General features: G+C 38.0%; 1 protein-coding gene across 1 annotated transcript; it reads right to left on the bottom strand.

The window, feature by feature from the left end:
- Positions 1 to 825: 825 nt before the first annotated feature.
- Positions 826 to 24228, bottom strand: LOC146465398 (pre-rRNA-processing protein TSR1 homolog). The gene is made up of 25 exons (XM_085128764.1): positions 24100 to 24228; positions 23361 to 23431; positions 22733 to 22819; positions 22053 to 22162; positions 19281 to 19359; positions 19007 to 19123; positions 17283 to 17353; positions 16635 to 16674; positions 15605 to 15832; positions 14915 to 14992; positions 13676 to 13832; positions 12863 to 13035; positions 12355 to 12381; positions 11656 to 11729; positions 10723 to 10815; positions 10061 to 10132; positions 9474 to 9546; positions 7763 to 7814; positions 6257 to 6315; positions 5737 to 5799; positions 4560 to 4643; positions 3499 to 3604; positions 3162 to 3302; positions 2311 to 2385; positions 826 to 1689 (listed from the first exon to the last, which is right to left on the bottom strand). The coding sequence occupies exons 1-25, from the start codon at positions 24209 to 24211 to the stop codon at positions 1523 to 1525; spliced, it is 2409 nt and encodes an 802-aa protein (XP_084984890.1). The 5' UTR covers positions 24212 to 24228; the 3' UTR covers positions 826 to 1522.
- Positions 24229 to 26133: the final 1905 nt, after the last annotated feature.

Here is a 26133-nt window from a genome sequence, read left to right on the forward strand (position 1 = left end):
TTGTTCGTCCCATCGTCGAGTGCCCTCCTGCACTCATCCGGCCGAACGTAAACGCAATTTCCTTCTCTGTGGAGCAACAAAGAGCTCTTCACTGATAAAGTTGATTCAAACGTGTCCGTTGCGTTCCGGGTCGAATTGGAATTTGAAAGTGTTGGTTTAGTGGAGGGAGGAAAACCGGAGAGAAACCCTCGGATTCGGGACGAGAACCGACATCAAACTCAACCCACATTTGGCCGGACTACATTGGTGGGAAGCAAATACTCCCACCACTGCGCCATCCTTCCCCCCCCCCCCCCCTCCCCATGCCCCCTCCACCGCCAAACAGCACGTATCACGGATCCTCTGTACTCTGCTTGGAGAGAATCATGGTTTGATGGTTTGCCACGACTATAATCGACTTTCTTTTCGCGCGATGCGTCTGGAATTTCCTTATACGAGTTGTGTTTGTTTATTGACACGTAAATTGAAAATAATCGTAACCAGTGACGGCAGGATGACCCCTGCGTTTCACAACAAGTGGATACAAAGAACATTTCCCTGACTTCCAGAATAATAGAGAATTTAAAAGCTGCTAAAATGGCCATGTTACGGGGTGTAGTTAGGTTGAACTTCGACAGGTGGAAAGAAAAGTTCAGAATTCCCAAACAGCATCATGCTTCACTGCACATCGGTTGGATGTTTGGTGTCTCGGAAATTAGAACTTACATTATTTTTAAGTCACCACGTTTGAAGTTCTTAGTTTAAGTTAGTTTTTGTACTGTTATAACAAACTACACAGAATGTTCTTTTTTTAAAATGTCTTTATATCACCATTGAGTCTTTCCCCCCCTTTTATTGATAGCCTCTTTTAAGTGACGGAGAGTAAATCATGAATGCATTAGAACTACAATGAGACAGCGAAGTTTCCCTTGTTCTTCACACAAGACAGTATCAAAAAATCCACGAAAAGAACACAGTCACGTATATCGCTTGCAGTGCACTCACTGATGTCCCAAAAGATTTCTTACGACAAGAATAGAGTTGCTAACCAAGAAATCAAAAACATGTACAATTTAGTGTAAGACAGACAGAAATTTGTGGTATAGTATTGGCCCTTCGCCACATGACAATTACAAGGTCACTGGTGTGTAAAACCATCCACCTGATTTACAAACCACCGTTTCATTAAAAATAATTTTAAAACCACTTCTACGCTATAAAACTATTAAAAAAAATCAGACGTCTGTGTGATTGAAGGATTCGGGCGTGAGTGTTAAGGACTGAGCCAACCTTACTCGTCACAAGTTAGTGACAACGAGAGGCACAAATGTTTCAAGTAACAAGACAGCGAGTAGTGAAACAAGTTCAGTGTTGTAATGCACAAAACAAAAAGGGCTGCACCATAATATACTTTTGCTTTTCACTAAAGTGGATTGCAAAAGCAGCTACGTTTCACCATAACTGTGACAAATAAACAGTAGCGCATTCTCTGACGGTGTGGTGATAACTGACTGCTCACCAAATACCAGGAGGAACACTTCATTTACATTTCCATGCCGTCATCCGCGTCTTGTGATGTTTCGGCTGGAGGTGCCATTATCACGGGCTCGTAAGTCCATTTAGGGAATACTCTTTTGTAGAGGTTCATGCAGACAGTGTCTTGAGATTTGACGTCACCGTCAAATACACACTTCATGTGTCCATGCGTCCCTGTAAAATAATCAAATGCTTCATTATAGAACATTGACGCGTGAACATGTATATACTGTACCTCTGAGAACAAGAATAAAGTTAAGGTATTGGAACAGTCAAAGAAGAGTTTTCAACTGAACTGCCAAATTTCGTAAACTTAGGAGAGAATTTAAGACGGATTTATTCGTGGCATACGCGGAAGTTGTCGCTTTTGTCTCTGCAGAAACTCCTAATATTGTCGGGTTTTTTTTCGCTTTGGTTAAAAACATTGGGTCTTTTGTTCAAGCAAACACGACAGCTATGTGAGTTTGCTTGTTAATAAAGCTACCCTTAGGGCCAGTTATTTAAACAAAGTCTAACTTAGGCCGCGGCTTAAGACAATCAGTGTGCCTCTAAATCTGTTTATAAGTGGTTTATTTTAATCTGGTCTGTTGGCAAAATTGAAAATGGTTTAGAACGTGGTCTTGTTAAACACTGTCTAAACTGTCTTTTAATAACTGACCCATAGACTTAACACCAAAATTACGAAATAGGTGTCACAGAACTCAATGACGTGGCTGGACTAAAAAGGATGCGATCTCCAAATCACAACAGGGTCAACTAACAATTCAATCTACAAATGTTAGTTTCTTTACAAACCTAAAGGTTCCCGGATGTGACCTCTTCTTCCATATTTAGTAGATAGCTCCACAGGTTTAAACCACAGGATATCCTCTGCAATATTTGGGAACCAAAACAGCTTAGTCATGGAGGTGAACTCCAGCAAAATATATTCGTAGTGGCGTACTTGAACTTTTAACCAATTACTTTACATCCTCCACCCCCTTCCCCAGACCAAGATTATTCACTTGTAAACAAATCTCCTCAACTTTATCACTCTCCTCAAATACACAAATATATGCGTATGTCAGAAGACATACTTTCCCAAACCCTTGATTACTATACTTAAAAAAAAAAAATGCCTGTTCAGGAGAGGAATTCAGTTACAGGCCACTTGTAGAGAAACGGGACGCAAAGAGAATTAAATGAGGTGACATTAGAAAAAAAAGGCAAGGCTGGGGATCTTCTGTTCCTGCGATGTGCGACACTTGTCACCTAAAATGGTAATGACGCTAATGGCAATGATTTAAGATCAAGTTTACGGCAAACGGCAACAATGACCTCGTGACCATAAATACCCTCCCTTTGCCGCTCGCTATTTCCGGTTCCAATTGGGTAGTTTCACGGTAGCATCAAAGGCCAGAATTATTTTTGCACTACTCCCATCTATTTACCAATTCTTTTTATAGGAAACGTAGAGACGAATGTGACGCTGGCCGTTTCTAAATCTCTGCAAATAATGCATAGTTTTGGAACGTTTATTCTACAATTGGAAACTACAACGTTCCTTCACTGTATCAATTCGTATCGCTCTAAGATGGGGAAATTGGCTGTCTTGTCACATGCCTGCTAATGGCGTTAAATAATGTGGTTAGAGATACACGACTCACCTCTATTGAAGAACATGTACCGTAACACAACTGATCGTTTGTTGATCTTAAAAGGATGCCCGCTAAGCACAATTTTCTTTGCAACTATTCTATCAGGATCCACTCTGTACAGAGAGCCGGTAGCTACGAGGTTGTGGCAACCTAAAGGGAGATAACAGCACAGTTGCTAAAACAAAAACAAAAAAACAACAAAGGAACTCAAGGCAAAAACAAAACTGCAATTGAAACAACAACAGCAGTGGGAAAAATTGCAAACGCAGCAACAACTTACATCAAATTCAGTAAACACAACAATCGGAAGTAGCAACTTTACTAAACTCGATATAGCAAGCCTTACTTGTATGATTATCTTGCGTAAACACCAGGGCTGGTCCAGGAGGGAACATTATCGGTGCGTACACCGTGGCCACGAATGCTCCTTCTTGTGGCATGAAACGCTCCAGCTAAAGGAAAGCACGATTTCCGTCAGTCACAGTTTCTGTCACTCTTCCAACTACTTCTGTACGGTGTAAGCACCACCTAATGCGAGTTACTTTCGGGGCTATAGAGTGTTTACACATGATGTCACGGCGGCCATGTTGTTTTTTCCAAAACAATGAAATGGCGGCCATGTTGGTGTCCCAAACTAAACCTCTGGGAATTGAACTCTATTTTAATGTAAATACTTTCTTTTGTTTCAGTAAACCAATATGGCCGGTAGTCATGTGAATGAAAACACTCTATAGTGTACGCTGTTTGGTTATCCTTCTCCCACAAATGAATCCCCAGTATCGACATGTATATTCTCCTTAATGCTCCCCACATGTTTCGTATGGTACCCGTTGGATGAATTTGTTTGAATATCATGGTATTTTATCTTCGGTGATCATTTTCTTTATTCTCATGACCTGTTTGTTTTATCAAGTTCTACTGTTGTAAGGAGAAATCAGACGCGGATCACTAATGGCGCTCAAGGCCAAACATCATCAACGCTGCTATAAGCAGGCACCAAAAGCAAATTACAATAGCGCTTGGCTCATTTGAGGCGAGTATTTTCCTTACAATTAATGTTCTTAATCATCAATTTAGAGAACTCTGTAATCGCGGGATAACCTGCATATAAGCATAGTTATTTGCAGGCAATGGTTATGAAACCTGACAAACTTCTTTGTTATATGTTTTTGTTTGCCTTTTTGGCCTTGATCCTGCACAAACAACAATAGAATTCGGAATGTGTTGGAGCAACTGACCAATCGAAACGTTTTTGTTAAGATATTCAACTGTAGTGCGAACGTTAAAACAAAGGATTGTGCAGGGTCGCGGCCCTTCCAACATAAATTGCAGCACCATTATTTCATGGCAAGGTTTCATAACCAGTCCCTCGATTAACTATGATATAAGTGCACAGAATTGTCTTACCTTGTGTTTGTCTCCTAAAGTATGCTGTGAAAATATGGGGCACGCAGTAAATCTTCGGACGCCGCAATGAAAAATCAGTCTCTCCTGAAAGAAATCAAAGGAGTAATTTACTGGAGGTTTACTGCGCCTTTCAATAACATGCGATCCCTGAACATCGAAATCCAACTAACGATTTGCGTATTTGACTGCTGTCAATCAATCAATCAATCAATCAATCAATCAATCAATCAATCAATAATAATAATAATAATAATAATAATAATAATAATAATAATAACAATAATAATAATAATAATAATAATAATAATAATAATCAATTAAACAAATCAATATTATTTTCGACTTTCTCGGAGGCTACCATGAGGAGTTAAGGAAAGAACTAAGCTCAATAACGAACACTGACAAAGAGCTGTCCTTCCTTATTGAACGCTGTCAGAAATGGTTTATCTGCCAGAACTCAAATATAATTAAAAAGAAGTTCTATGAATACGTATAAACTGTTTGCATGTAATGATAATGATTGAGTGTAACATAACTAGCCCAGACTCGTGTCCGCAAGTTATGTAAATAATTCATGAAAAACAAAAATGAAATCTTCAATAATAATAATAATAATAATAATAATAATAATAATAATAACAATAATAATAATAATAATAATAATAATAATAATAATAATAATAATAATAATAATAATAATAATAATAATAATAATAACGTTGACAACAGACTAACTGCAGAAATAAAAAAAATGGATCAAAAATCGTCAACTATAGCGATTGATTGACGGCAGTGAACAACGTAACCGTTGATCGAATCTGTAACTTCGATTCAGAGCCCGCTCTGGCTCAGCAAACACTAGCGACCGAGGGTATAAATATGGGTATATAAAGGTAAGGTAGATTTATCACAGAGCTTTAGGAACAAGTGGGAAGAATCTGAAATCGTGAAGAGTTAGTTGTCGGTGCCGCTGCTCAAAGAAGCAACGAAATCTTGCCAGTGGTTTTGAATTCTCGACGATTAACATGGGAGCACTCCCGAGGCATTAGAGTATTCCAGAGCAAGAACACGATCAAATCAGGCTCTGTCGAAAACTATAGCGCCAAAAGTCTGACGAAGTGAATTAACCCTCAACTGTAATTCTAATGTGATCTGATGATACGACAGTTCAACTCACCTTTGATTTGACAGGTTCCATGAAAGTGGGATGCCTCTTAAGCACGAAATGGATAACTGACATCTAAAATGAATAGGTGAATAAACATACTGTAGTCAGTTTACTTATTCAAGCACTGCTCAGTGTACAACTTTCCTTTAGAATCAGGACATCGTGAAAACTTTTATTTTGACCTCCCACGCATACTGTGTTGCATCCAATTAGCAAGAAGAGAAAAAACTAACAAAACAAAAAAACAAGCCAAAAAAAACGTTTACTCCCAGATCGTTCATCCTAGCAAAACAATGTTTTCCAGCTAACTCGCATGGTAAGATTCACTTTTCCAAATATGAGCAGAGCAAAATTTAAAAGTAAACATGCAAACACCGCAGATTGTTACAATGGGCAGACAGCTGTTGTTCTTGTTGTCTGATTCTACGTTTGCCTTTTTCTGGTTAAGATTATAACATAGAGGACAGCCGTCACCCCACAATTGACAAGACCATATTGAAATGGATTTTAAGTACAGAGCGATAGTTACCTTCTGCTCATGAGGAAGAAGTCCAAATATCACCAGTGGGGAGCTGGGGTCATGTGATTCTATGCGCAATAGACAAGGCAAAAGACATGAACAGCCTGATTTGTAATAATATTCAGCAAGAATAAACAGAAGCTTATAGAGGTGATTACACAAACAATCTGGCAGACACTGTTTATGTTTTCCCAGCCTCTTCAAACTGCCCTTCTTTGCACAGTTCGTCTGAATTCAGCTGAATGACCGATCAACTCATTGATTCCTACACCGACCACAATCGGCCTTAATGACGGTGCCTACTTTTGTTACTGCGCAAACCCTCTGCGCATCTCGAGATACTCGGGTGTCCTATGGGTGGTGCCTACTAATACAGGGATATTTTTGCGCGGTTTAAAACCATGCGGATAAAGCAGAATTTAGCCAGTGCTTTTGGTATCCAAAAAGAAAATTGGGGGTAACCACGCATTTTTCAGAGACAATAAGCTTCAATTTGGAAAAAAGCGCCATACATTGTTTTATATTTCACTGCTTTTTAGAATAATTGTTGCTTAATTATCTCTAAAAAAAATGCGTGGTTACCCCCAATTTTCTTTTTCGATTCAAACAGCCCTTGCTAAGATCTGCTTTTCCCACACAGTCATAATCCGCTCAAAAATACATCGGTATAAGTCGGCACCGTCCTTAAGGTGCACAGGGTCCTTGTACCATTTTAGGACAGTAGATTAAGAGAATTATTATCCCATATGGATGGTGAAGGTTTCTTCCACTGCCCGTTTCTCCACGGATTACATCCATATGACCTATTGTAATTTTGCATTAGGTTATTCTTCACTTGCCAATCAATGAAGAAGGGAATATACCCATGCTCTCAATTGCAAGGTATGTTGTAACATCCCTTTACTCACTTCACATGCTGTCACTCGAGTTCAGGACAGCTTACAATTTGCACAATTACACACATCAACCTGTGTCCAAAGTTTTAAACATTTTGAGTCACCAGCGGCAGTTGTCACCTCTTAAAGGGAGGGGTTCATGGTTCTGCGCATGTCCATGAATCAAAATACTTTTTCGCCTTTGCGTACCAAGCCTGTTTAATTTAATTCATTGTTTATGAACCCTTCGGAAAGGAATAAGTAACTCGGGTGGCATTTTTTATTTTATTTTAATGGGTGCGTTTTTTGGTATGCTAATAACTGTAAACACATCAACCGTGGGATAAATCCTACGGGTCAACGCTAAATGCAATATCGACAATATGGGTACAATCCACTGTGAATTTTGGTCATCAGTCATTTTCCTTGGACTAATCACAGAATGTTATTAATGAAGTACATTTGAGTGGGATTTTTACGGCCATAAAGTTGATAAGAAAGAGAAAGAAGCATTTAGATTCATGCACATACGCTGAAATGTGAACCCCTCCATTTACCTGTACTACTGGCTACACTTTGTCAACAGAAAATAACACAAGGTCAAATTTATTACAGTTGTGAACGGTGATGCTACACGTACCAACAAAAGCATGCGGGACATTGGAGATGTGGATGGACACATACCAGCCTGGCTACAATTAGAGAAAAACAATAATACGAAATTAATCAACTTCCTTCTTTTTTCTCTTAAAATAAGGACAACAACGACTTTGTGTGACTGAAAATGGGAAATTAGGTAACAAAGTGCTCAATTAATATTCTAGCGCCATGAACCCCTGGAATGTCAAGAAAACAAAACCTACAGCCCATAGAGATACCCACAGTGGGTGAATAGGAGGGAGTTGGCCTTCTCTCAGGGCCACTGTGAGAATTGCAGGGTAGAGGAAAGGGAGTCTGGGAGTCTGGGTAGGGAGAAGTAAGTGGTTTGGACAAGTACCAACTTGGCTACAGTTAGAAAAGAACAATAACACGACAAACAAATCAAAACCAAGAAAAATACCATTTGTCAGGTCATAGTTACTTGAGGGACTGGTTATGAAACCTTGCCATGAAAACAATGGTGCTGCAGTTTATGTTGGAAGAACCGCGACCCTGCACAATCCTTTGTTTTAACGTTCACGCCAAAGTTGAATATCTGAACAAAAACATCTCTATTGGTCAGTTGCTCCAACACATTCCGAATTCTATCGTTGTTTGTGCAGGGTCAAGGCCAAAAAGGCAAACAAAAACATATAATAAAGAAGTTTGTCAGGTTACATAACCATTGCCTTCAATTAACTTTGGTCAGTTGTTGTGGAACGTTTCATATTTGAGGCGCTAGGGGAGAGGCGGAAGGGAGAGATGGGGGAAGGGGCGATGAGGACAATGTAAAGTGAAATGGAAATTTGCAAAAAAAAAAAAAAGCACACAACACTTTATCTCTAGTTCATTTGATGGAGTTTTTTTCTTTGTTATGTTTTATATTTATTTGTTTTCTTTTATTAACACAAGAAAAAAGTGCTCCGAGGTTTTAAATACTACGCGCGTTAGTGCTTTAAGTGATCGTTTCGCAGTATCAGAGATGACAAACTCAACAAGCTCTTCTATTACCGAGCAACCCTCCATTGTACACTCAAAAATAGAAAAACAACGTATTTCCTGATTGGACCAGAAGTCTGGACGTCCTTATTCTGGATGTCCGAAACATATCAAAATGTACCTTACATCCAAACAAAATTGAGGCAAAGCGTTTTTGAGATTTCTAAAAAAAACTGATGACTATCTTGGAATCACCCAGCTAATCAATTAACTAAATTAGCTCTCGGCGATTCTTAAAAACATATTACTTTTATTTACATGATTCACAGGCTTACTTCTACCCTTGTAATATTACTCTTATAGTTCATACTGCAAGTACCGTAATCTATTCTTCCCTCCTCTTCTCTTTCTAATTGTACATATGCACTTCACGCAGAAGGTGTGCAGTATTAAATTGTTGAAAATTTATGTTGTGGCTGTTGTTGTTTTTCTTGTTACTCACAGGCATACATGTAACGTCTATTCACGGTAAACGTTAAAGACAAAGATACCACGTTTCTTAAGTGTTCATAAGGATTCCCGGAGGTACAGCAACACGACAGAATCGCGATTCATGTAGGGTTATACTGTATTCCGTTTACGAACTTTTACCTAACTAAACCACTATCAAGCTAACATTCGATCAAATAATTGCCAAGTGCAATTACATGTATCATCAGAAAGATAATTCTTGATAACTTGAAGAGAACAGTATACTTAAATTCTAATCTTACCAACGCTCCATCAATATCGTCTTCCTCCATGACGCGTTTCTTTGTTCTGCTAAAGTTTTCAAATTGGAAAATCCTACAAACGTAACGACTTACATTAGAGCTTAGTCATTTCTAAATCAATTTTAACCCAGGTAAGAATTGAAAAGGGAAGGCTATCTTGTCCTCAGTTTCCACAGAGCTATAGTATCTGCCTTAAGAATAATTTACATGAGTTTAAAGCTGGATGATCTTTAACAAAAAAAAAATATAAATTTTACAGAGATTGTACGGGGCAGTAATGTAGAGATCGCTAAAAACATTAGTCTTCTAAATTCATTTGATTGAATATTCTTAACTTTAAGACAGCGTCTTTGACACCTAACCATTGCAAAATGTTTTCACTTTCCTTTCATGTTTTTTATTTTTATTTTTTTCCTGAGAGATGTTAATGTCGACAATGCAGTTGCTGTGTCACGCAAAGCTGGCCAAATACTACCCGTATTGTGCTCTACACACGCATCTGTTGCAGTTGGGCCTGAACTCCATGTAATTTTAACAAAGGCGTTAACCAAGACACATTCAATAATTGTAGCTAAGACTCAACTTACCTTGCATAATCTGAGGGGAGATTCTCTTTCGGATCCCAAGGCGAAGTGCGGAAGCTCTTCAGGCCACGGTACCTAACAACGAAACGAAAAGAAGTCGCCGTTTTGTTTTTCTGTGTTTTTAATGCTATCGATGGTGCGAAGATAGAAAGGATTCCAATCAGTTCTGTTTATTTACAAACCTTTGTTTGTTTGTTTGCTTGTTTGTTATTTTGTGTTCTTGTCAGGCCACTTGTTCGCTTGTTGATCTTTAGCTGGATTTTCCTGGTTGATTGTTCAGCGTTGCCATTAACCACAACCACAAAAATTCCTCGACTTTTCCCTGACGTTTCACAGACCACGAACCAGTTTTTAAAGACCATATAAGACAATTTCTCTGCCAATAAAGTCAGCGATCAAGCCACAGAAATCAATTCCTTCGTAAATGTCTTTTGAGACAACATTGCCTTCCCAAACCTGGGGGCTTCCCAAGAATAAAATTCGCTAACGTTTCATTGACTGTTTCCTGACCTTGAAAAAGTTATGTTTTTCCCGAACTAAGCCCTGACCATGGCAACCCTGTTGTTGTTTAGTTGCTCATTTGCATTTTTCCCTTTTCGTTCGTCCATTTCAGAAATAAACTCAACTAAGCTGTCTCCTGTAATTCAAAAGCTACTGTTGCTCACCTCTGAAATCTCACCCTAGCAGCCTGGTCAAGAGGCGTGTCTATTTCATCTGGAAACATTTCGTTTTCCCTTTCTGCACGCATTTTTTCCAGCCTAAGATTTCAAGAGAACAACAATCAGTAAGAAACGAAAGAAAACAAAATACAAAAACAAAATGAAAATAAAGGGAAAGACAGAGAAAGGGTAAGAGACAGAAATGTGTACAGTGTACATGTAGAACTATCGCAAAACATTGTCAGACAGACTACTTCTCGTACAGCAATTATAGTTCACCACTAGATGTTTTCCGAGTCTGACTGCTTTAAATTGATCACGTGACGTGATAGTGTTCATCCGCGGATAGATACTATAACAGTGCCGTGTCCATCAGAGGAAAATACCCGGATGGATAGCACTCGCAGGCCAATAAACCTCCCTTTCATTGTCTTTTCATCCTTAAAGCTGTATTTCGTAATGAAAACCTCAGTGATTTTTATGCGGAAGATAATTTAGTGGTGACCAATAAAAATATAGATCGTTTCTTTCTCGGGACTATCCATCTCACCGTTGCCCCTTGGAAATTTATTATTCTTTAATATCACATCAAGCATACAAGCCCTGATATTTGTTTATAGAACATCAAATTTCCGTGGGGCAACTATCAGCCGATAGTCCCGAGACAGAAACAATGTGCTGTTTAAATAGGAAATTTGATTGGCTAACCACAGATCGGCCATGAACTCATATCATTCGAGTCAGAGGACTCGCAAAATAGGAGACGAAAATAGTGCACCTGTGTTTGTTGATGGATATACAGTAGGTATATTTTTTGATATTTCTCATTCATAATAACATTTGTTTCTTAGTTGTATAACGTATGAATTCGTATTCTTGTTGGCTAGGAGCCTGGGACCGACATGATTGTGTGGAACAATTGTTAATTTCAACACTCACTGTTCTCTATCCTCGTCGACGTCAATGCTTTCATCATATTTAACGTCATCCGTATCGGTAGCAGCTAAACTCACCTACGGAAAGCAAAACACTTTGTACATACATTTTTTTCCTCACAAACGAATTCGAAGTTAGCATTATACATTTATCTGGTAGGGTGGAGTTCAGTACACTTTTCCTACTGTAATAGTTAGTGTATTCGGCAGGAACGAGGGAACGACTGCATTCTGCTTCGTTTTGGGAGACGGTAAAAGCCAACAGGTCACAACTGGAACGCGCGCGTTTTCCAGTATGCACGTTCGGTTAAAACATGTTTTTTATTCGCCTTTGCTTGTTTTGTTTTTGTTGTTGTTGTTTGTGTTGTTTAATTTTGGCCGGTGTTAACATCAAGACATGAGTTCATTGTAAGGTTACCACCTGAATTTTGTGAAGTGTTTTAAATGCTTTGCGTACCCTTTTGTACACCTGGGTAGCGAGAAAACGTTATAGAGTAACGTTTCTTGAAAAATGAAAAAAAAAACACACACACACACACACACAAAATGGCAGAGCACAGCCTCGAACCACAGACCTCTCAATATTCAAATCAAATGACCGATCAGAAGTCGGACGTCACCAAATACTACATCATTGCACCTAAATGGTGATAAGTGACACTACAATTAAAGTTTGAGGTATATATTCAGATTTTCAACTTACTGTGTCATACTGTTCATCATCGTCGTTCTGTAGGAAAAAAAACCAACATGTCAGAACACAGCAAGCAGATAATATCACTACGACTGCACTGTATTCAAATAAGAACGGGTCGCAATTGTAAGGAAAGTGATCAGTGTAGTCACTAGAGGCTTTGTCTCTCTCCTATGGGCCACTTTTCAACCAATAAGAAGTAGAGTCAAACGAAAATCGTGTCTTTGTGGTAGGAGTTTTCAGGCTTTATTCTGAAAAACCGGCCCCTGATTACACAGTGGGAGCCCTTTGGAGACTTTTTGTGGTCCTTTTGTCACAAAAGTGCGCCTAAGATTTTCGACCACTGAGCTACATGTACAGGAGAATCATGGGAGCTTCATGTACATGTAATGCCATTAAACTAGGTTCATGAAACAAACATCCTGCACGGATATAATTATAATTGAAACAAAAAAAAACTTATGTTTACATTTAAAAATGACAAAATGTTTTAAATAAAAATCCACACATGCAGTACCATAGACTGATCACTATCACTGCCCCCTGCAATTTCTTCAGGGAGATCATCATCATCATCATTCTCATCGTCAGCAGGATCTTCTTCGTCATCACTGTTTGTAATCCAAGCCGCCTGATACTCTGATGTACCTTTTGGTACTCTCCTGGAGACTTTCTTCTCTTGAAGGGCCTCTGTTTTTAACACATCGGATAGAATAATAATATTGCATACCCTATTCAGCCTCCACTGAGCCACCTACATGAAGGGAAGGGCGGGGAGTGGGGGAAGCGGGTGCGGAGTATTAGAAGTGGGGCCTTAATATTGGGAAAGAGTCTAATATCTGTACATTATTATTAGTCCAAGTCGGCATTCTGTGTTAACTATATATATTAAAGGACAGTTCTTGATTGAAATTCACTGTCAACAAAAGTTTCCATGCACAACATACATGAAACAAATACTCTTTCAACAAATGACACGATGAGTGAAAAAACATTCCAGCTTCAGAATTCACCCAAAACATTACCAAATTCTTGAAGGACACAAGAACAGACCAGGTACACAACTTTAAGAAATCACTGGGGGTGAGGAATTTAATAGAGGGAAGAATAAAATTAATTATAGTTTTAACAAGCGTATGTACATGTAACTCCACTAGCAGTACGTGTTAAGTACAAAAATTTCTGATGGCTTTTAATTGCGACATGCTGTTGACATAAGAGGCCTGAAATCTAAGTAAGTTTTAAAATGTCCTGAAACCAAAATGCAATCTTAGCAAACTAACTAAACTAAAGATAAAGTTGTACAAGTTAACAAGCTCTAGTGTCATACCCTCTGCTTCTCGAAGCTCCTCATCTGTGGGCCAAGTCTGTTCCCCGTCCATCGAGTCAGGCACCACCTCTGACTGAAGTGATTCCTGGAAAGCTGGGTCAGCTCGGGCCAACAGCTTCAGATCTTCATCCATGGCAGTCGCTCCCTCTTCAATGTCCTGTGGGATGATAAAGGAGACAAATTTATTACACACTAAGGTGCACTATAAAGGTGACTTCAGTTAACTTCTTGCACTTTTGACAATGCTGTGGTTGTATTGTAAAGGCCCGTTTAAACGGTTTCAACATTCGGTTCAACATGCGTTTGACACTTTGTTGAACCAAATGTTGGTAGCATTTGATCGGGTTGTCCAACACTGTTGAAAGCGTAAAAAATGTTAAAAGCTTGTTGAAAGCGTGTTGAATCAAACTGAAATCGGTTTAAACTTTATTCCACACCCATACAACATTGCCTTTGTTCTCGAAAATGTTGAATGGTGTTGAAGCCGTTTGAACATGGGTGGAACACTTCGTTCAACATTTGTCCAACATTTACCTGACATCCGTTCAACTTTTGTGGAACGAATGTTGGTCAAATGTTGAAACCGTTTAAATATGACTTAAGTGAAAAACAAATACACATTTGAATTCTTTTAGGATGCTGGCAAGATGGCTGCTGTCAGGATTTGAACATGAGCAATCTTATTTTGTAAGACCTTATTCCTTTCACTCGTCTCTCAAGATGAGAGTCACGTCTCATAAGACACAGGGGGTAACTTACTTTTGAGAGGTAGATGAATGGATGGATGGATAGATGGAAAACTTTATTTCATCACGGTGATCTCATCAAAAACTTTACAAAAAGTATATGTATGGTATGTTAATGGTTCTTCGAGGACCTTACAATGTCTGGTAGAATCGTACACATACATTGCACAGCTGCATGACTTCTATGAGTTAGCTGTAGCTTGATGTTTCATCAGTACATTGCCAGCATAATCAGCCAGGCACACCCACCAATGCCAGAAGAGATTTGAAACATGGTAAAAGACCGGAAGGCGTGGAGAAAGCTCATGACTGACTGCAGTGAAGTTGGCTGATGATGATGATGATGATGATGTGATCACCATTTAAGGTGCAGGTGTACATGTCATGTATATCAATTTGCTGGTACACTGTACTGTAAAAATGATTCACATGTCCCTTTATTTTTCATTAAATTTTGCAATTAGAGCAAACGTTTTTAAAACAACATAATTACCACAGCCATGGATTCTCCTTTAGCATTTGATGAGGTCTTTCTCTTCTGCCATGGAAATGGATCAGCAGGGGAATCAATCTGAGACATGAAATGTGCATGTTAGTGGATGAATTTGGCAGGTAGGCTTCCATGTATGCTGTACAAAACCATTAAACACTAGCTTTAAACAACACAGTACAGAAAAGAGTGTTTTCATGGAAGTCATGTTGGTGGTACCGAATAATAGAACATATTTACATTGTACAGTGTGCAGTGTGCATAAAAATAAAATATATTTCCAAAAGGAAAAACGATCTATTGTTTAATTGGCTCTTCCAATATGGCCACTATGAAAACACTTTACAGTGTATACATACATGTATATCTCTCAGATGTATTTTTGGCCAGAACCTGGCACATTTCTTGAGGCCAGCTTCTCAAAATGGATCAAATTGGTCAGAATAACGGCAACTTTAATGCCTCAAAACTAAACAGCATCACAGTGACTAGTTAAAAATGAGAGGACCGCCAACAACATACCCTTATGATAAAAAGATGAAAAGAAGAATGTATGGGGCACAAAAAAACAACAACAATAAAATTAATAATTAAGTAATTATGATATTACTTCATGTTGCATGTGTGTACAGGACATGGACGTAAATTGTATGCCCATCAGGATTGGGGTTGAAAGCACACATTGTTGATTACCTGTGACATTTGAAAATCTCCACATCCAGGCAAATGAACCAGTCTGTTCACACAAAGGCTCTTCCCTCGCACAAAACCACAAATCTTCAGGGTACCCCTGGGGACATCTGTAACTTGACTGTTTGGTTCATATATCATGTTTTCCGCTAAAAGATGAGGACGAGCATCACGGTAATGGATGACCCTCTGATGATGGTTAGAAATTAGTCGAAGAGCCACAAGTGCATCCTAGTAAAAAGAAGTACATGTATTGCATGGCAATTATTGTACATATTGATCTCTATGCATGGGTATGTTACAAATTCATGTAGAGCTGTCTTGACCAGCTCCCAGTTGCCTTGATACAGTTGCTCAGTTGGAAGACCACTGTGCACACTGGTATCACAGAGGTCATGATTTTGAATACTGTTCAAGTCTGAATTACTTCCCAGGCTTTCTTCTCGCAGCTGTTTAAGTTGGATACATAACTGCAATGGTCTGTCATTTATTCATGATGCATGTGCATGTATATGAACATGTTTTCCAAGCAGACATTGCTGATTGAAGTTGTAGGGTTGATTAACTCAGGACTGACTGGCAGAGTGTCACAGATCTGCATAAACTGACTGAACTGGAGTACAGAAGAACCCCTAAATGGCCTTGAGGGTAGGCTGGTTGACTTACTAATACTTATATATAAATAATATTATTATATATTAGCTACCTGGCAGCTTGCCGAAACTGAAAATTAGGAGACCTTTTATTTTATTAAATAAATATGACTGACTGACTGAACTCTATCTACAAAGACAATCAGATACATTGTAGGATAATAATCAACAGATAGACAATAGACACAGACAAAGCCTTCCTACCTTGCCAAACTAAATGGCTGACTAACCAACAGCATGGCAGGCTGACTGACAGCCTGTTTGTTAACCTCAATTATTAAGAAGGAATGGGATTGAGGGACAGTGGATTGTTATTGAAGTACATGTATTTAGATTATATCAAGAAAAGTTAATTAAACAGCATGAAATTGTCACCTCACCTGTGGAGTTTCAAGTCCATGAATTTTATCTCTTGGAAATCTGATGCAAAATGTAAGAGAATTTTTTTTTTTACTGTAATTCATTTAACACTTGAGAAACAAGGTACATGTAGATATATACAAGTGTTCACGTACACTGTTAATTACATGTGCATGTACATGTACACATGTAGCAGTTCCAGGAAATATCTAATGGACCCCTTCCATGGAATGTTGCTGGAAATTCCAAATGGGAGGGGGCTCTCAAAACCAAAGTCTTTGTAGGAAAGAACATGTGTAATTTGAAATTCCAGGGGTGTGGGGGTACAAACTATAACAATCTTCCCTGGGGAGGTACTCTGTACTAATGGATATTGTTTGGAACAACACATTTTTTAAATCATTTTAATCAAAGAATGTTGTAAAGAATATTCTCTGCAAATAATCAAATATACTACATGTACATGTACATTAGTACATGTGTATATTGTTTCAGCTGTTATGATGATAAAGATGTTGATGATGATGATGATGATGATGATGATGATGATGATGATGATGATGAAGATGATGATGACAATCATGGCAATAAACACTCACAGCTGTAAGCATTCAGTGCGAAAATTTTAATATTTAAAATACTTAATGTCCACTATGCCCATTATGTACCTTTTTTCCACCAGCTTTTGGATATTCCTCTTTACATCGTTCCTTTTCTTTGCTGGTATTTCATCTAAACCCTGAAAAAAAAATACATGTACACTGTTTCAAATAGTCAATAAAGGTGAGAGTTTAAAGGTATGTACATGTAAACTTTCGTACAGGTAAGTCAATGCAATCTTTGTTGATATATAATTTAATTAATTTGAAGTCCACAGGTGAAAAAAACAACAACTGCCACAACAACAACAACAGAAAAAAAAGAAAGAAAAAAGAAAAGAAAAGGGTGAAAAAGATTTTGGCTGCTGCTCTACAGACCTGCATTAACATGAATATGTATTTGGGTCACAATTATATTCCATAGTATTATTTTTGTATGTAGCCTGTAAGTTGAGGGTACATGAGCATGTAACACCAGCAATTTTATACATTTTAGAGGGATGGCAACCCAATGCTGCTAAAGGGAAGATATCATTTTAGAAAATTGATCAGTGCTTGATTAGTTTTCTTTGAAGTCTTGATCTATCAATTAAACCAATTGTACTCTAAATGTCCTCAAACAATAATTTTATTTTATGAACTTCAATGTGTAATTATTTGAACTTCATTTAAATTATTTGGTTCATCGATCAAGTACTATTAATCATGAAAATAAAAGCAAACATTATGGAACCCATAATGTTATTTATGTCGCGACATGGTGCCCGCGTGATAACCCGTTGAGGTTATCGGTGCTAGGTACCAAGATTTCGTAAAGTCTAACCAATGAGGTGTTAAGGCGGTTCTGACGAGGTTTATAGTCAAGATTCCTTGAAAAAAGCGTCCTTCCTTCCCTTGCCATTAGGGTGTTCATATCAAGGACAAGTTTTTCCGTCACAAACCTATTCAGGCAAGTTATCACTTTGGATATTCCTGTTTTTAATTGTGGCATGCGCATTTCCCCCGTTTTTGGGCATTTGGTGTTTATTCTCGAGTAGTTTCTTTTTTGATTTGTATCATGGCTTTTGTATCTTGGCGAGATGGCGCCAACTCGTGTTTTCATCCTCGGGCATTCTTTTATCCACCGCCTGCGGTCGTTCCTTATTGCAAAGTATAGTCTTGCTTTACTGACCGATTTTCGCTTGGTTGATGATCTCGTTATGAGATATGGCGAGGGACCGGAGGGAGAACAATAGCTAACTAAAAGACTATTCAACACATCCTTGGGGTCGTTGAGTTTCTTGCCCTGATATTGTAATTTTACAGCTCAGGACTAACGACTTGGCTTTCCTTTCCGCTGTTGAGACTAGTTCAGCGATCAAGGACCTTGCTTGGTTGGTGTTTGAGTCTTACGGTGTCCAATTTATATGTGTCTGTCAGATGATTTATCTCTAGTTATCATTTTAACTCAATATTTACAAGTTGTGTTCGAACCGATCACCAATGTCTTAATATATTGGTGTCACCGGGGTTTTAGAATTGCGAATCCCGTTTTTTCTTGCTTGCAATGGTATTCCTTTTAATGTGTTAGGGCAGTACATTTTTTTTTTCGCAGTCTGAGCGGGGCCGTATTGCGATTTTTGAGGGCCATTGCGCCTTCAGTGATTATATTGAATTTGAAAGATACCTGCCAATTCCCATTTGTTTACCAAGCCGTTTTCATTTGTGATTGTTCGTGAGTTCTTGTTTATTTGTTCACTGGCCATGTAAGCGGCATGGTCATTTACAAAGGCTGTGTAAAATGAAGACTGTACCTGCACTCCATGGAAGGATGTTGGTAAACCCTGAGCAAAGATACACGACAAACACTTTTCACCAAAGGAATCCACAGGTTGTGTAGCTGCGAGAAGAAACACCAAAGAATCTGCAACCTAATGTCCAGCAACAGAACGCAGAATATATTAATTTAACTGAACTACATGTAGTGCATGTACGGTGTAATGTCACAAATTATTTAATAATAAAATTATAAATGTGTGATTCTTGTCGACAAAAATTGGTAATTAGTTTAATACTACACCAACAAACCTTCACTGAATCCAGAACAGCATACAGGTCACCATACTTCAATTGAAGAAAGGAAAATCTTTGCTTGAGCTGTTGAGAACTAAAGAAGAGAGAGAAAGAGACAGATTTAATAATAATTTACAGTAATAATAATAATAATAATAATAGGCAATTTTATTCAGTATATACATGTAACTACACGTATAAGTAAATAAAGGCATGCATATAGAAAATTTAAGTAAATTCAATTATTACGTGACATGCATAATGTATGTAAATTTCATAATAATAATAATAATAATAATAATAATTTTTGTTGGTTGGTTTTTATTTTTTTGAAGATTTTTAACTTTGTATATATTATTGATCGATCAACGTCTTCGAAAAGTTTTTGTATGGATATTCTTAGCATGAACTGCAGAATTATGAAGCGTTTTTCTTTTTTTTTCCGATACCCATACTTTTATCACCATTCTGTATTTGTTTTTTGTTTTTCTAATAATAATAACAATAATAATAATAATAATAATAATAAATAATAATAATAATAATAATAATAGTGATAATAATAATAATAATAATAATAATAATAATAAAACAAGAAACGTAAAAGGAAGAAGACGAAAAAAGAAAGATGCAAAGCACTCAACTTGTCTAAATGAGAATTTCAAATTCTCAGCAGAGTACCTCACTCACAATGCAGGTAATTATTTGGTAAAATCGGTAAATTAAACGTATGTAAACTTATGTACTAACTTAAAATGTTAATGTTGGTGGGAATCGCAAACATTCATTCACTGATGGCTAAAATTCACAGATTCACTGCAAAATTTAGTTAATTTCTCCGATTCATTCATGATTGAATGATTGACTAACTGACTGACGGACTGCACAGTTGATTGATTGCGCACTCAGAGAGCATTTAGGTTGTCCATGTTATACTGACAGGACATGTACATGTAGATCATGCTGGTTTCTGCATATACTTTCGCAAAGTCCATTTTTGTGGGAGTCCAGTTTGTCGCTTGTCAAGTCGGTCAATCTTTTGGTGCATAAATGACTTGAGGCAAGTCTAGTGTCTGTAGGTAAGAGAACTTTTGACTGTATTGTCCCCCAATTTGTATTACAGCTGCTGTAATTGAAGGTCTGAGAGCATAACCGACTTATGTCGAATTTTAGCGCAGCTTTCGATTTCGCACGGATTTGTACGAATTTTGGCTCTCCCTGCTTTGGAAAACATTTCGCGGTTTTACAATCGTGGACAAAACTCCTTGAGAAAACCAAACGCGAACAGAACAAAAACCACTTGCTTACTTCTCCCTCCCACCCCCTCCCCCTATGCAATGAGAAGCGAACACAGACAGCCAAAAAACCACTCACAGTTTACTGTTTCTCCCTTCATGATTCTACCACAGTTACTTCTCCCTCCCCCCCTCCCCCTTATGCAATGTTGATGTGGGAAGTGATGCTTGCCAGGAAACTGTTCGTGACCCAAAAGACAACATTGAGTCAGGGGGAGGGGGAGGGGGATTTGGTAGTTTGCTTGTCTACAAGTGAACGCGCTTGGAAGGCAAATTTTTTTATAGGTTTTGTCCACGGCAGATTCGTTTTCCAAACTATCTGTAGGCTAAAAGTTTCCACTGTCCACGAGCCGTGTTTAGCCGCACCAGTTGTTGTTTCTATAAGTAACGTTTGAGATGATATCATGGTTTGCTTTTGCGGGTTGTAACAAGCCCAAAATAGATCAAGGCAGTCGGGATAAACAACTTGCGTATCGTACTGGCTAGCTGGTTTCGCTTTTGTTTGGTGAAGTTTGTAAACGCACGACATCTATGGATCTTTTGAAAAGTTATGAAATTGACGAATGCAGTTCACAGGAACTGGTGGAAATGTTGTTCAAAGAATCCCTCCTTGGTAGTCATGACTGTGCCGTGGCGAATTTTTCAATTCGATTATCAAATCCCGCGGGAGCATCAGAGACAAATCCCGCCATGTGCAAGGTGTTTTGCAAGCCTTAGTTGTGGTTTGCCAGGCTTGAAATTCGGTATGTAACGATTAACTTGACAATTTCAAGGCAATGATTCAATAAAAGTACGATTAACATAGATTTTCAACGGTTAACACCGACTGCTCTTAAAAATAATAGATAGTCTTTACCTTTTAATAGAACTGCCGTTAATCGTTGTTAATCGTTGAAATGGCTACATGTCTTCCTGTTAATCGTGTAGAATGCTAGTATTTTGCGTTATCAAGAGTGATATGTCGACAAACGGGACAACGCTGGATTTTACGCCAGGAAATGGACACATTTTCTCTTGGAGAATGTAACTGTTTACATTTCGGACATTCCTGTCACGTACGTAGTAGTTTGTAACAGAATCAAATAAAAGCGTGACAGCATTCTTTTCGTTGCTCCGGCGGAAAACACCGCTTTCGTGTGCCGTGTTTCAAAGACAACGAGTGTATATTGAATACAAGTATTTAATCCTCAGTGCATTGTCCTTTTGGTCATCCAGTGTCTATAATGTTACCGATATATCTTTACAAGATGGTAAAATTTCTCAATGGCATTAATACGAAACACAAAGCGGCGTGAAAAAAATACTGGACAATGCTTTTCAATCGAATTGCAGTTCACATGCAGCAGTTTGGACAAATCCGAGCTACATCGAAAAACGGGCTGAAATTCGACATAAGTCGGTTATGCTCGCAGCCCTTCAATTGGAATAACTGGTATTAGTCAGTGTGCAACGTGCATACATGAATGGACTGTGCTACATGTAGTACACTCACACTAATGTCACTGTGTTTCTTGAAGGATAAAGTGTTCCATCATCGTCACACTCACTGAACAATTGCACAGCTTTCCCAACATTACAGCTAGATGACAGAGGAATGATTGCCTGAAAAAACAATAAATTATTACAATTGTTATTCATTAGTCAGAGTATAAATCATGCTTTGGTTCAAAAGTTTTTTTGGCTTGAATTTTTCAAACCAGTTTGACATTTTTTCCCCTTTGTCTCAGATTATGGTAATGAATACATGTAAGTTTGCACAAAGGAAAATAAAAATAAACTGCTTTGAAAAATTTTGACCCGAAAATAAATAAATAAATGAATAAATAAATAAAACCACAACAAATGAATTATATGTTGTAGTTCAATTATTATTTTATATATAATTCTATATACAGTGTAAAGTCATTATATAATATTTTTTTTGGTTCTTTTTTTACATTGTATGTGCAATGAACTGTAGCTTTATTCTTACAGTATTTTCCTTTGTGTAGTATTCATTACCATAATCGGAGACAAAGGGAAATAAAAATCAAACTGGTTTGAAAATTTTTACCCCCCCCCCCCCCAAGAAAAAAAATTGAACCACAACTTACACAGCAAATTCTAGATTATAATTACACAAGCCACATTTTCTCATGTTAATTATTATGGATCAGTAGACAGACTGCTTACAATAAGATGTGGTGGGCTTCCTTGCTTTCCTGTTTTCCTTTTGTGTTCCAATACTTCCTCTCTTCTTTTCTCCCGGATCTGTTTTGCCTGCAATTAGCATTTAAAAAAAAGCATAACCATAAAAGACAATTAATCAGCATTGTACAGCTACAATATACATGTAAGACATTCAAGACTGATACTAGGCTTCTATCATCAGGTCGTATGCTACTTAATTAACAGTAGAATGTACCAAAACGACTGAACAACTGGTAAGGTTCAATAAAAAAAATTACCACCATACAGTTCAGTAGGCCTGTAACAAATAAACTACAGCATTTAGGAGTTCATCACATCTACTACTGTACCTAAGTTAACAGCTTTTTGTATAGCCACTGGCAGAAATCAGCAAGTGTGAAAATTCCTGTAGTCACGGCAATACTCCCCAGTGAATATGTTGATAAAATGAGCAGTCAAAATTACTGTTAACTGGCACATCAGATATTGGAGGACCAAAACCAAAACAAATTGGGATGTTCCTGGTAATCAATTTCACTACAACAAATATAGAAAACTGCCTAGTGTATTGCTATATGTACTACATGCAGCTATTAAATTAAAAATTAAGTAATCTTACAACAGATTGTACCTGGTGTCTACGATCAGCTTTTCCTACAGCTTGGCGAATTTTCTTTGATGCAACTTTTACCCCAACACGGCCTGCAAGTAAACATAGTAGACTTCACTTTTATAAAAAAGGATGTAATAGTACAATTGCATATGAAGTATCAATCCCCATGCAAATGAGTGACCATTATTGAAAAATTTATGCATTTTTGCAGTTAGTCGGTCATTGCCATAATTATGATTGAAGGTAGTAAAACCACGTAAATCCTTAATCGGGTTTTGGAAGTCCAGTGCCTGCATGTTATTGAAAGGCACAGTAAATGCAGGACTATAATTATATGTAATGATCACCAAATAATTAGAAGATGTCTAAAGGTTCAAATAAAATGATTCAATTTCTTCTAATAAGAATAAAATTATGGCGAACAATGAATAGGATATGCACTGCAGACATTTGTGATTAAGCTAGTGCACGTAAGTAAAATTCTAGGACATAATCATAAACTAAATTACATACATATAAAATAACCGATTATCTTTAACCTATGGAAAATTAAATCAACTGCAAAATAAAATTTCTTCTGTTCAGAGACAATGCAGTCGATTTTAACGTGAGCGCAGGGAGTTAAGTTTATAAGTGTGAGGTACATAATTTTACAACGGGGAAATTAAAACTAGTACTATCGTCTGGTTTTAAGCTTACAAAACGTCTGAATATAGGCCACACAAAGATCAAAAAGCAACGCTACCTAATACCGTACCTTTGTTTGTCTTGTCAATCTCGCTTTTACTTCTGTGTCGACCGTGTTTATGCGTTTTATTTTGCTGTTTTAGTGGGCCAGACTTATGATGGGCACTTTCTTCGAACGCCATCTTGTTTTGTTGCAACACGTGCTAAATAGAAACCCGCTGGCCGGTAACTACTTGAGCAGAATGTCGACCGCCGACCGTGCAGAACCTGGTGCAAAACAGTTGCCGTCACGAAATACAGGAAAAGTGGACCGTGGAATAGCGGAACCTACTAAAATGACCTCTTTACACAGCTTACCTTATTTAACTTTACTTTCCATTTCGAAATAATTATTTTCATATAAAATTTGCATACAAGCTGCTTTCTAGATCGAAACGTGGAGGGTTTCCTTTTTCCGGAGGAATCCAGTTTCTCCCCGGTGACTGGACACTGACTGGAATGCCGAGCTCTTCGTTCCGTAGCGAACTGTTCGTAAAACCAAGTTTTCATTCATTTATTGTAATTCCTGATATTCTTTTCTACTTGTTCGCTTGGTTTTCTCTCAGACGATCTCTACCGATTTTTTGATCTGGAAACAATAAAGTAAATTCTTGACTTTGGGAGACGGTGAGATAATATAAACATTGCTAGTTTCTGCAATTTCCAGCACTTTCTTAGCCTCACAAAAGAAATTGAGAATCCGAGGCGACCTTGAGCCAGAGACTTTGAGACCTTTGGAATTTGCCTATAATTTTGCCACAGGCGCTGTGCACGTGTTTGGAAAAACGTTCGCCACCCCTAATAATGTCACGTTTCAAAATACTGTCACGGCACTTTCGTCTGAATGTCTCTTCCTGACAGAAACTGTTATTTCCTAGATTAAAATTAAAGCACTTAGTGTCCTTTCTGAAATCGCGAGCAAGTGGTGGAAATGAGGCCAGCCGCTGGTCGGAAAATAAGCCCGAGCTCACCCCCTGGGAGGAAAACTGGATCCGAGGGAGCGACGGAAATCGCCGAGCCTTTACGCAAATGGGCCGGGGGAAGGGGGATTCCATATAAAAGTGACGGATGTGATTGTCGTACCTTTTAGAGGTTAAAATTCGAGGCTTGATACCCCTTGAGATGACAAAATCTAAAATGACTTCCGTCAGAGGAATGATGGTACCTTTTAGGGTATTGACGATGAGAAGTCCAAAGACGGCTAAGCTGACACGACGTAATATATTTGAAAACAATATTTCGGCTGGCCAAACCAGCCTTCTTCAGGTTTTGATGTTACTAAATTATATAAATGAAATTACAATATTATATTATGGAGGATGTCGCAATACATAGGAGCGGCGGAAATGACGTTTACAAGGTGGTACCAAAAGATAAGAAAATAAGTAAAATAAAATTAAAAAATTACGATTCAGGGCGATTGAGCCGAAAAACATGAGGCCAAGTAATGTCAGTCAACTGATTTTGGTACGTCTTGTATTTAGGGGTAAAAGTTGTTCGAACCACGCCCACAAAACAGAATTCTGGTATCTTTGAGGGGTTCTTTTCAAAATTTCCCACGATAGCCCCCGTCACTTTGATATGGGAGTCCCCCTCAGGCAAATGGGTGGTTCATAAAACTTTTGTAGTTGGTGGTCTGAGGTGCAGGTGTCAATTAAGGACGGTGCCTCCAATACTACACAAGTTTCCTTTTTGCCTGGTTTATGTGTGACTATACAGAAAGCAGATCGTATCAAGGTTTTTTTTTTTTTTTCAGATATAACTGATAAATAATAATTATAAAAAGCTTCAAACACATAACAATTTAAAGCCATTTTTTTTTTTCAAATTGAAGCTAAATTGCCCTCATCGCTGTCTTCAAGTTGTTGACGTTGTCCCTGAACATACGGTTTGGTAAAGCAGTTATGATTCAAAAGGGTCCGATTTTGGCAATGTTTTTATTGTTAAAAAAGCAAAAATGTTTTGTTGTTGACCTAAGGAGCGATATTCAATTAACAGTGCCTTATACTATAGATCTGAAATTAGAACTTTCATTCTGGCCGGACCTGGTGGACAAGTAGACAAA

This window comes from Pavona decussata, unplaced genomic scaffold (assembly GCF_977016875.1).
Source record: "Pavona decussata unplaced genomic scaffold, jaPavDecu1.1 SCAFFOLD_156, whole genome shotgun sequence".
Lineage (NCBI taxonomy): Eukaryota > Metazoa > Cnidaria > Anthozoa > Scleractinia > Agariciidae > Pavona > Pavona decussata.

Bases quoted from the DNA above. Each gene is read 5' to 3' on its own strand.
- LOC146465398 (XM_085128764.1), bottom strand. From the start codon at position 24,211: ATGGCGTTCGAAGAAAGTGCCCATCATAAGTCTGGCCCACTAAAACAG. The intron at 14,993-15,604 runs GTAATCAACAAT...TTCATGTCTCAG, and splicing joins GAGATTTTCAAATGTCACAG to ATTGATTCCCCTGCTGATCC. The intron at 7,815-9,473 runs GTAAGATTAGAA...CTCTAATTGTAG, and splicing joins ACGATATTGATGGAGCGTTG to CCAGGCTGGTATGTGTCCAT.